This window comes from Nanorana parkeri, unplaced genomic scaffold, assembly GCF_000935625.1.
Source record: "Nanorana parkeri isolate BGI_ZX_2015 unplaced genomic scaffold, ASM93562v1 scaffold810, whole genome shotgun sequence".
Taxonomy (NCBI): Eukaryota; Metazoa; Chordata; class Amphibia; order Anura; family Dicroglossidae; genus Nanorana; species Nanorana parkeri.
The window spans coordinates 104,517-116,810 of NW_017307078.1; the positions used below are offsets into that span (position 1 = coordinate 104,517).

At 42.2% G+C, this 12,294-nt stretch overlaps 1 protein-coding gene across 1 annotated transcript in view; it reads left to right on the plus strand.

Annotated features, from left to right (window-relative positions):
• Positions 1-12,294, plus strand: part of PLD3 (phospholipase D family member 3) — a 35,590-nt gene that overhangs the window by 4,091 nt on the left and 19,205 nt on the right. Inside the window, exons 2-8 of the mRNA XM_018565064.1 lie at positions 911-979; positions 2,175-2,329; positions 3,034-3,217; positions 5,391-5,508; positions 6,907-7,034; positions 8,971-9,171; positions 11,060-11,199. Of these exons, the coding sequence (XP_018420566.1) occupies positions 911-979; positions 2,175-2,329; positions 3,034-3,217; positions 5,391-5,508; positions 6,907-7,034; positions 8,971-9,171; positions 11,060-11,199 (995 nt within the window). The remainder of the gene's footprint in view (positions 1-910; positions 980-2,174; positions 2,330-3,033; positions 3,218-5,390; positions 5,509-6,906; positions 7,035-8,970; positions 9,172-11,059; positions 11,200-12,294) is intronic.

Sequence of the window (12,294 nt, forward strand, 5' to 3'; positions counted from 1 at the left end):
CCCTCCACTCCAGCTATGTTATGCCCCTCAGCATCCTCACGTCTAATACACTGTATTGGGTGTGATGACTCATGGGACCTTAGATTGCTGGAGCCTGGGGAGAGGAGGCTGCAAGGAATGGTCTAGCAGCCAGGTGGGATCGAGGATCAGGTGAGTATTTCTTCTTTATTCCATCCCCTAGTCAAAAATGAACAGTTAAAAGAGAACTATGGGGTAAGAACTATGGGGTAAGCCAAGTCTTAAAAAACGATACAGCCTGTTCTAAAAACTTTACTTTAAGTAAACCTGCGCCCCTGCATTGAATAAACAGAATTGGGGGGGCATAGCTCAGGTTGGTTGGATTCTGCCTGCACATCTGACCACCGTCTAATGTCTATGACGTATTTTGAAGTGGATAGGTACAAAGTCTAAGTTGGCTGGTTATCATGCTGTTTTGGTCCCTCTGCGTAGTAAAAGCTGTATATTGTGTATACTAGGTAAGTAGGCAAGATGTGGGGAACCCAAGGAAGAGGGAGGCCAAGAGTGATTTGCAAGCAGAATTTTGGCTTCTAGGCTGAAACCCAGGAGTGATGTTGTCTAAAAACTGAAAGAACTGGTAATATGGGTGAATGTTTTTTCCAAACCTGATCAAGAGAGAAAGGCAACCAACCCGGTGTAGCATTTAAAGACTTTATTAGGTGGCTTAAAAGTAATCGTTGCACTCACAAGAACCTGGCTGATGAGAGCATGGATGCACTAAAGTGACTGGGCATAAAGCACAAGTTTCTGCTTCTTCCAACGGTTTGCTCTGCTTTGCATAAGCTTGTATGAACTAAATGAATACTGGAATTCTAAACTGACTGTGACAGAAGAATCTTTTATCAGACGGTCTCTGAATTAAATCATTCTGATTATGTATTGATTTTTGTAGATCTCCTCTCCGGAGGACCAAAACTCTGTGGCTTTACAAATGGCCCAACTGCAGGATAATGCCCGCAGGGTAAGTCTATACAACCAGACAAAAATACAAAACCCATCTACAGTTACCTTATCATTTGCCAAATATTGTCTGTATCTAGTCTGCAGCTTGTCTATTGGGAAAACAAAGTTTGAACTAATTCACATTGAGCCTCTTTTTTTGTAGTAGTAGTAGTAATAGTGCACCATCACCAGTGCACCAAGTTGACTTAAATACAGAAGTAGGGCCTGTGTCCCCTTCTTAACCAATCTCCGTTCAGCTGTGCATGGGAATACAGGAGATTAAAGGTGATTCTGTCGAAAATTAATTTGAAAAGAAAAAGAGTTCCTTGTTAAAAAAAACGGAGTAAATATTCACATTATATGCTTCCCACATAGCCAAACAACAAATCATTTGCTGAAGCCTTCAGCAAAACCAACAATTTTGGGCGTTTCCATCTCCAGGTTCCTTCCACAGACCTGCATGTCACTACAGGAGTGTTGTTCAGTGGCACAGAAGGCGGGATATAATGTAGTATTCATTTTCTTTCTTGTCTATTTAGGATGGAGGAACAGTCAGGGCCGGATTTACTCTCTCTGCTGCCCTAAGACCAGGTTCCTCAATGTGCCACCCTAACCACCAACGCATAGAAGATGCATAGAAGATATCTTGGCGACATCGCCGAGATCACTTGTACAAAACAAGCGGTGGCTTCCCTGCTGTACATTTAGCCCTGCTTTCCCAAGGCAGGGCTAAATGTAGAAAACAACTACCCACCTGGCGCCTGGAACTGCATGTCCCAGGCATCGGGAGATAAGAATTCTACACCCCTGCTGCCCCTCTACTCCCTGCTGCCCCGAGGCCGGGCCTTGGTTGGCCTTGTGGGGAATCCAGCCCTGGGAACAGTAGTAGATTTTATGAAGCTAGTTAGTCCTACCTAATTATAGTGGAGCTGAACTCAAAGTGAAGTTTTGCTCTGTTATAGGGAAATAAAAATAGAATTGTAAATTGTGCCTAAGCATTGCCCTTAGGCACAATTTCAATGTACAAATGTACTTTTTGTCTGAAATTCCTCCAGAAAAATAGCAGAGCACTTCCTGCAGTTAGCTGTAGAAATTTTAGTTTCCTTTCTTCTGGGATTTTTATGCCCTGGTCCACCTTATGTTAAATAGAATGATAATGATATTGATGCTGATGATCATGATGATAACATCAGTCATTTTTCCTTCTCTTGCAGTATTACCGCTGTGCAATTGTCATCACCTTCATGGTCACAATTCTGTTCTGTTTGATGGCTGCTCAGCTTCTTCTCCTTCCACTGCTCTGTACAAGCTCCACAATGGAGACCGAGACCACGACTAACCAGGAGCAGAAGTGTAATGACGTCTGCAAGTAAGTGATGGACTACTTTTTTTTACCAGGAACTAGGTGTGGTAAAAGATATGTTGTGAAATTACAGTACAGTGCTGCGCGGTTTTGTGTACTGGACCATATACAAGAGACGTGGTGCAGCGTAAAAACTTGAAGGTGGCGGGTGCTGTAATAACATAGAAATGGATGGCAAAATTGTAGATCAAGCTAGATAGAATCAAATCACCAGCACATCAAAAGGCTCAATAAAAGCCTTTAGTTGTTAATAAGCAAAATGCAGTGTGTCAGAGCCTTAGGTGTGCTCCTTTATCATGCAGCATGAAGATCACCATTGCTGTGATGAAGTAGCATGCGTGTGGACACATCTCATTTTCCTTGTGACAAATAAAAGGCTCTTGTTGAGTATTTTGGTGTGCTGGTGACCCTTGCTTTTCTCTGCTATGTGCAGTGGAGCTCTGTAGGCCTGCTGTTTTTGACAAGATTGAAAAACACATGAAACTGGAGTTACAAGTTTTACTACTTTGTCTTCCTAACAATGCAAAGTGCTGGAATTACCATTTTTAATATGTAAATGAGGTTGTATGAAGCAATGGAATGCTATGCAGTTCACAACATGGACATGTTTGTACAAATCAGCTAACACTCTGCTGGATGGAGAAGGGAAGACCATTTCCTGCAGACTTCATGTAGATAATGCGTGTTTTATTCTCTTTATACTTCCTTAGTATGGTTCTTGTCGAGAGCATACCAGAAGGGCTGGTGTATCCTGAAAATTCCACCTCCAACCCCTCAGTATTTGAGACATGGTTGAACCTTCTAAGCGAGGCCAAGAGTAGTGTGGACATTGCATCTTTTTACTGGACGCTGACCAATAATGACACCAGGACACATCATCCCTCAGCTGATCAGGTGAAAAGATCTGCTGTTAAAGTGGACCGACCTTGATGTTATGGTAGGGGTACAGGTCAGCATTACCAAATGACCCAGTTTAAATCCTAAAACATGCAAACACAATGGGGTGAACTTATAAAAACTGGAGCAGGCAGAATCTGGAGCAGTTGCCCATGGCAACCAATCAGCTTCTCACCTCAGGTTGTTCAGTTAAGGTTTGGTAATGAAATAGAAAAGCTGATTGGTTGCTGTGGGCAGCTGCTCCAGATTCTGCCTGCTCCAGTTTTTATAAATTCCCCGTCCCAATGTGCTCAAAAAGTCTTGAAAGAATGCTTCAGAATCAGTGCTCCACTACTGTATTCACATGATGAGCCCTCTTTCCAGATTAGGTAAACTCCCCAAATCAGGTGGACCACACATTATAATGGTGAAAATAGTGTGTATTTACTAAAATTTAATGGCTTAAAATAGATTCCAAATGTAAATGGGTCAGTCTTGGAACACATTCCTTCAGTGGCCGCCTCCCCACATTACAAAACACAAAAATTCCCCAGCCTCAACCTGCCAGCCAGCCTGCAGCCAAACAAGTAGCCCTGTCAACAGTATGCGTTAAAATCAGAGGTTTTAGTTGCACAAACATTTGACCAAAAATATGTAGAAGCCACACCGCCGCGCCAAGGCACCTCTGCAAAGTGTGGTCCTAACTCTATGTATCCGAGTCTCCAAGTGTGAGCATGTAATTTATCAACTTCATTAATACATCAACTTCATTAATACAAGGGGCGAAGGGGGTTCTTCACAGTAAGATCAGTTAGGGTCTGGAACTCACTGCCACAGGCGGTGATTTCAGCAAATAATGTGGAATTGTTTAAGAAACTTTTGGACGATTTCTTAAGGGACCGTAATATACAGGGGTACGGGTACTCCTAGAATGAGATCCTAATAGGTTGGACTTGATGGACTAATGTCTTTATTCAACCTCAAATACTATGTAACTAAAAAATCTGATTTTAACGCATACTGTTGATAGGGCTACTTGTTTGGTTGCAGGCTGGCTGGCAGGTTGAGGCTGGGGAATTTTTGTGTTTTGTATTGTTGTAAGCCTTCCAAATGTGCGCCCTGCTATAAAGGCCGGTTATAGATTCATGCATGTACCATTTTTTCTAGTTCGCCTCCTCACATTCTCTTCAATATATAGCTCTCAGTAGGGCGTTAGTGTAGAAGAAATACAAATCTCTCCTGGCATAAAGCTGTATTAATCAAACAAGCAAGTATAAAATAAACCCAGACTAAGGTGCCTAAACAGCACTCTGATACCACGCACATCACTAATTCAACCCTGCAAGGGTCCCACAGGAAGTTCCAGAATTGCATGGGGATGTCAGCGTATCTCCACCCACTCCACGTGTTTCATCATCATGATTACGCTAAAAATCTTTCTTGTATTGAATGGCTGACTAGCAGGACATTGTGGGTGTTTCATGTAAGTAGAGACTGCACAGCCTCTTCTGCTTTTTTTTGACTGTCAAAGAGAGACCCTATCTTGCAATGAGAGTAGAGGATCAGCAAAGCAAAATGCTTTGTAGCTCTACGGATAATGTACACACACACACTATCATACACATTCATAGAGTAAAGCTGAGTACCCGTGGAGCAAATTTCAGCCAATTCGGCCAAAATTTGTTCGGTGGGTGGCCCTATCCCTTTGACCGAAGTAGATCATTTGATCGACTTTTGCCAAAGAGACATGCTGGAAAATCCTCCAATCAGCCGGTGCCGCTGTCAGAATCCAATGTACACTGCAGGAGGTTCATTCACCCAAGCCGTTTGTGTGGATGGAGTAATCTGTCATATTTGACCATGACCATGTGTAACCAGCTTAACAGACAATGGTCTACATTGGAATGGTCCTCTTAAAGAGTTCTGGAATTGGAGGTGCGCCGCTTGTCTCCCCTGCTATGAATGAACATGCACGTTCATGGAACAATGGTTTGAATGGACAGATTGTGGCTGCAGGTCTGACTGTCATCTAGCATCTAAGTTTACTGGAGCTCTGCATTCTGCATCTGTCATTTAGGGACTGTGGGCCTGGTACAGGATTGCTAGAATGGCCACTGTCCTCGGGGCCCTATACATGGAAATTCAGTTGTTTACTTATCACTGCCAAAAACAATGCACGTCTGTTTAACAGGGGGAAAGAATCCTGCAAGAGCTCTTGAACCTGAAGCAGCGAGGTATCCATTTGAGGGTAGCAGTGAATCCAGTTGGCTCCAAGGAAAATGCAGACATTAACGCTCTAAGGGACAGCGGTAAGACCCCATCTTTTCTTATATGACTTTCTTACTCCCGGGTTACATTACATATTGCAGGTGTTAAGGAAGAACTCTGGCCTGATGTAAAGGCATGGGCTACTTTTCCTGCAATGAGGGACCAGTTATAGTGGAACACCAGCAAGAATGGGGAAGAGCTAGCATCTGTGTCATTTTTATTGCTGTCTGTATCTCCATTGGGGAGCTTCCCCCTTACTTCCTGTGCCAGCGAGACAACAAGAAGTAAGAGGAAATCTCCATGAGGCAAGCGGGGGAATCTGCCTTTTTGCTTGTTGCCAGTGCACATGGCTTTGATAGATTTCCCCTCATCTTCTGTTTTGTATGTGTGTGTGATTTTTTTTGTTTTTTTTGTTTTGTTTTTGTGTTCCTTTTCAGTTGTGGTATTTCTTTGTGTATTGGTACCAACTGTCTCCATTTAAGAATAACTCCAGGATTTATTAAAATGTATCCTTGCAGTGGGGCTAGCCCTGCATTGCAAGGGTTCAGTGCTCGTTTTGGTCTAAGAGCAGAAATAAAGACTGCTTACCTCTCTTTCCCCTCCGCTCCGGCTGTGGTATGTCCCTCTGTGTCCTCAAGTGTAATGGGCTCTATTAGACATGATGATGTCACACTTCCTCGGTCCACCAGAGCCCGGAAGAAAAGACACTGCGAGGACCAGTCTAGCAGCCAGGTCGGACCGAGGATCAGGTAAGTATATTTCTCACTTCTTTATCTTTTTCTATAGACCAAAAAGAGCACTTAACACTTGTAGTGCGAGGATAGCCCCACTGCAAGGGTTAATTTGAACAAATCCTGGAGTTCTTCTTTAAGGTAAATTTCTCCCTACAAGGACACCAATGGCAATGAAAACCTTACAGACATTCTGACTCTTCTATTCCCAACACCTGACTCCCTGAAAAGTTTTTTCAGTGCACAACTCACCGCTACGTAGAGAATAGGAAACTTTTGCTGAATTTTGGGAGCTGAGGTTTAATTTATTTATTTTTGTAACCAGTTTTTTACAGGGTCCATTATCACTTATATTAGGAGGTTAATGTCCCTTTTAGACTGTAGGCCCTCAGGGGCAGGGCCCTCCCTACCTTCTTGTCTTGAATGGTATTGTAATTGTAATGTCTTCCTTATATTGTAAAGCGCTGGGCAAACTGTTGGCGCTATATAAATCCTGTATAATAATAATAATATAAGGCCAGGGTCAGAAAAACCACTGAGGTCACCCTGAAATGGACCTGAAGTTATATAAATCCTGTATAATAATAATAATAATAATGTTCCTTTGCAGCATGAGGCTGTATACCAAAAGTGATGATTTACATATGTGTTAGTTTACTCTCTGCTTCCTTTTTAATTGTATCTTTTTTATGTGTCCTCTTATTCTAGGGGCTGAGGTTCGGATTGTTGACCTGCCCCATCTGACTAATGGTGTGCTGCACACAAAATTCTGGGTGGTGGATGGCAAGCACTTGTATATTGGCAGTGCTAACATGGACTGGAGAGCATTAACACAAGTAAGAAGCAGTATGATTGATGTTATAAAGTAGTTGAGGCCGTTCACCTAGTAAAGTGAATGTTTAGTGAAGGGGGTGAAGCTGTGTTCACTTTGAATACTCAGTCATATGCAAGGGAAATGTAAAAAATATACGGTATTTATTTTATTTCTAGCGCATGATTGGTAAATGAAGTCTGATGTCTTTTATATGGCACTCTAAAGTGTAGTCAGATTTTCCTTTTCTTTTCTATGTGACAGTGTATGTATGAGTGACAGAGACTCATTAAAAGCTTCTATTATTTACAGAGTGCAATGAGCACTTCACTCACTCATGTAATTCACAGTAGCCAATCCGAAAGCTGCTTTTAGTAGCTCAGAGCAATAGAGCTACGATATTTGCTTTAACTTGATTATTGTAGTTTACTGCACACCAGTGCATTCTGTTACTTGGCTGCGTCCCTCACAAACAAGGGTGGATACTGATAACTTGTGTGGACCTTCTATGTTGTCCTCTGTATATAGCTGTGGTGAACATTTTAGTGAAAACTAATTGGTATTCTGCCCACACCATAATTAGAATAATGTTATCGGGTTTTCAGTATAAAATAGTTGCAGCTGGTCATTTTGGGTCCATGGCCATAATAGAAAAGAGTTTTGGCAAATAATTACTTTAATACATTTTAAGTAATGAGGGTGAGTTGTGTTTTTACCATCCATTAACTACCATGGGAGAGCCGAACGCTGTGTAAAATCCCAGCCCTGCCGGAAATTGGGCAGGACTTTGTTAAGGACTGGCGACTAAAAAAGAACTGCTTGCGCTCTTGGCTTTCCCTTGGAAATGAAAGAGAATCTATAGCGAGAAGAACATGTGGGCTGCTCTTACGGACCACCTTAAAAAAAAAAAAATCTAATTGCTGAATTGTCCCTGGCTTCGGTAATTTGAGTTGCTTACCCAGAATAAACATTCTGAAGACAGAACTCCAAATCTGCATACTTCTTTAGGTCAGTGACTGAGACGTGTTGATCTCATGCTGGAACGCCATGAGGGCCACACTAGTATTTTTAGAAGATGTCATAAATGACAGTCTGCAATTGATGGAGGTGCCCTCCGCACACCTTTCAGCAGTCCTGGCCAACAATCAAATAAATGGTGCTCGAAGTAACTTCACGGATGGCACCGTGCAAAACACAAGATTGAAGAAAATAGGTCACCAGCACTCCATAAGTTAAAATGAATGAGTCCTTTTAATGGACAATGATGTCACAGAAATCCAACATGAGCCGACGTTTCGGGGCCACACAGGGTCCCTTCTTCAAGGCAAGAGATGTGACGACGACGGTCACATCTCTTGCCTTGAAGAAGGGACCCTGTGTGGCCCCGAAACGTCGGCTCATGTTGGATTTCTGTGACATCATTGTCCATTAAAAGGACTCATTCATTTTAACTTATGGAGTGCTGGTGACCTATTTTCTTCAATAAATGACAGTCTTTCTATTCTCTCAGCACAGGTTTCCTTTAATAAGCTGGGAGCAGTAAATGTGGAATGGTCCCCATTTGTAAGAGAAAAGCGTTTCAAGAAAACCATCCCTGATAGAAATACACAGGCTGTTACTGATACCTGACTGTCATGCTGACCCTCTGTCTTCAATACTTTGTGTGTCACTGATGGGAAACAAGTATGCAGATTGTGCTTGCTGCATGCTTGATCTATGTGAGTGACTCCAAGTAACGAAGCCAGAGACAGCCAGATAATCAGAATTTTCAGAGGGAAGTCAGCAGTGGCAGTACATGGATATATCTCATGACAGGTTTCCTTTAACCCATCTCTGAAGAAGAGCTAAGATGTATGGGGGAAGTTTTAGATCCAATCGGTAGAATGTATAAAGCCAACTGTAGAGATCATCTTATCTGAGTTGCGTCGAGGATGGAATTTGATGATCTGTATCTGTTTCAGGTGAAGGAATTGGGATCGACTGTTTTTAACTGCAGCTGTCTTGCTCAAGATTTGGAAAAAATCTTTGATGCCTACTGGACTCTGGGTAATCCCAATGCCACCATTCCTTCTCCATGGCCAGACAACTTTTCCACTATTTACAATAAGGACACGCCTATGGAAATGACTGTAAACAATACGCAGTCTCTTGTCTATCTCTCTGTAAGTGATCTTACTATTTGCTTGAGTTTTAATCCATGTGGTTCATTAAAAAGGTCCTTTTTTTTTGCACAATAAAGTGGTTGAAGATATGATCATGGGCGGGTCATCTGAAAAAGGAGTAGCCCCCAGGAAGCAGAATACACACGGAAATGTTAATTAAAAAACAAAAACAGATTTTTTTTTTTATTATGGCAATGCAAGTTAAGTGTAACATAAAGGTGGTGTACCTTAGCCATTTTCAGCTAGGGTTCCCCAGAGGTGGCTAGAAGAATCAGTTGTGGCTGATTGACCTCCCACTTAATGGTGCCTGCAAATTTCTGGGGCCAACACCACTTGGCATAGCCACATGCATGATGCCCGTGTTCTTTTTTTTTTTAGCAGTCTGTAAAGGTAGCATTTGACAACCAATGTAAGTGCCATTTTTCCCACCGCCCCCAATGAATTGGCTTTACTAGGGGTTACCTCAGATCTGAAAATAATTTTGAGGGTTCCTCTTAAGTCCATCTAATGCAGGTGAATGGACCTACATTAGATGTGATGATGTCAGCGGTCCTTACAGCGCCGGAGGACAGGGAAGAAGAGGCTGCATGGACCAGTCTAGCAGCCAGACAGGACCAAAGGTGAGTATACTGTATCTTCTTTAATCCAGCCTCTTCACCAGAACGAGCAGTCAACCCTTGCAGTGCAGGGGTAGCCCATCTGCACGGGTTAATTTTGTTAATTCCTGGAGTTCCACTTTTCTCTTACTCTCTTCTCCACATTCCCTCTTTCTTCTTGCCTATCTCTTCTTTTTCTTTCTTATTCACCCTTTTGCTCCTCTGCATTAGCCCCCTGTCCCATGAAGGGATACAATGTCCCTTCCTCATACCCTCCTGACTAACCCCACTAGTGGCCAAACCCCAAATTAGGCTGTAACCAGCAGACTTGTCTAGGCAGAGTCTTGCCTAGTTCTGATCTACGGTTTGGCGGCCCTGAATTTTCTGATCTATCTAATGTCCTCTCATGCATAATTTTTTGTGGGGGGGGGTGGGTCATTGTACTTGTGAAAGGACAGTACAGTTCTATGTATGTTTCTGTACCTCTTCTATTTTCTTTGTAAACTCAATAAACTTTTTATTCTCTAGAAACAGTAATACACTGCAGTTTACCAATGCTTAGATGTGGTGGCTGCATTGGTTCTTTATTCCGGTTTAAACATTTCTGTCAGGGCACGTATTTAACAAATATACCATTGGAAGCCTTTTGTTATATTTAACAGACCAAAAGGAACCAAGTAAGAGAAGTTGATTGTTAGAATTTTCATACTGTTTGCTCATTTCCTCAGCAGGGTATAAAGACATGTTGTGGTTACATCTCAGAATATAACTGTAGGGGATGCCAGACTTTTTGAAGACATAATCCTTATCAGGACCGCCATATAAAAAAGGAATGGTTATATTAGTGTATAGTGGGTTTAGATATAAATGGGCAGCACATACTTTAGTGTAAGGCAGGGTTTTAAGGAAACCTGTGCCAAGGGAAATACGGGGACAGGGTTGTCATTGCAGATTTACTTCCAAAAATGTTACCTGGCTGATAAGCTGGTCATGTGGCTTTGGTATTTTAAGTCCATGACCGGAGCAAGTCTAAAGCAAGTGAAGTTGGGAAACAGATCTGCACATAAAGATGAACACTTGCAGCATCCTGTGTTTCTTAGACATTTACTTCTACGTCAACATTCCCACATACCATAAAAGCTTTCATAATGAGTGAAAACAAGGACAATGCTTGCTTTTCCTACCCAGGTTATTTCAAGCATATTATGTTTATCTAAAATACAGGTACACATATAAGGACTGTCAGTTTAATGTACAATCACCTCACTCATCTCTTTTTCTTGACCTGCCAGAGCTCCCCTCCACCGCTGTCTGCAAAGGGAAGGACGGAAGACATTGATGCTATTATAAGTGTTATAGATGATGCCAAGAAGTTTGTCTATATCTCTGTTATGGATTATACACCCACAGAGGAGTTTTCTAGTCCCAGGAGGTAATATTGTCATCATAATGTTTTATTATGCTACACAGTTTATGCCACATAAAGGTACATAGCGGTATTTGGAATGCTACACTGTTTACACTACATAAAAGTACAGTACTGTACATCGAGGTATTTGTATTGCTACACAGCTTAAACTACTAAAAGGTATAAACCAGCTAAATCTGATATCCCGGTATTGCCCGGGTACCAGCAATCCTGTTGTGTAAAATCACCTGTCTACTGACCTTCTGGGAACCCATAATCCTGAGCTTGCATTTCTGCACACCAGCAGTTCCCAAACACATTTGAGGATTTCCATGTATACACATGATGGGACCACTCTGTGCAAATTATTTGGTGCAGGTATTGCAGAGAGAAATTTAGTCTCATCCATTTTAGACTTCCGGAAGTATTACATGAAGTGTAGTACTGACAATAGACTATTGCACAAAATTACTGGAAGAGGATGCAGTGCTGTTCAAAAGGACTCTCAAAGTGTTTTAATTTGGCTGCAAGAATGATTTGAAATTCTATGAAATGTGTGTTTTTTACATATTTTTTTTTAAATGATTGTTACTATAAATGTTTTAAAAAGGTATTTCTAAAATACGAAATATATTCCATATGATTTTTTCCTATTTACCATTTGCAAGTGGCAAGTTCCTAGCAGAGAAGCAGCTTTTCACAGATTTGCAAGCCTGCCCTTGTTATGAAATACCCTATTTTTCGCTCCATAAGACGCCCTTTTTTCCCCCCAAAAGGCGAATGTGTGAGAGCTGAGGCGGCGGGGCTCACAGTGTACCCAGGGGGTGTGGAATCCCTATCACCCAACGCCTGGGACATGCAGTTTCGGGCGCTGGGCGAGTAGTTTTTTTGTACATTCAGCCCTGCTCCTGACAAGCAGATCTAAATGTATAGTGTGGAGCCGCCGCTCTTTTTCATACAAGTGATCTGATTAGATCACTTGTATGAAAGGAGCAGCTGCGATCCTGTCCAAACCCCCCCCCAAAAAAAACCTCTCTCCCCTCCACCGCCCCCCCCACCCCCACCCCCACGACCACCCCCCCCCCCCCCCCCGCCATGGTTTTATGGTAAGGTGCGTGC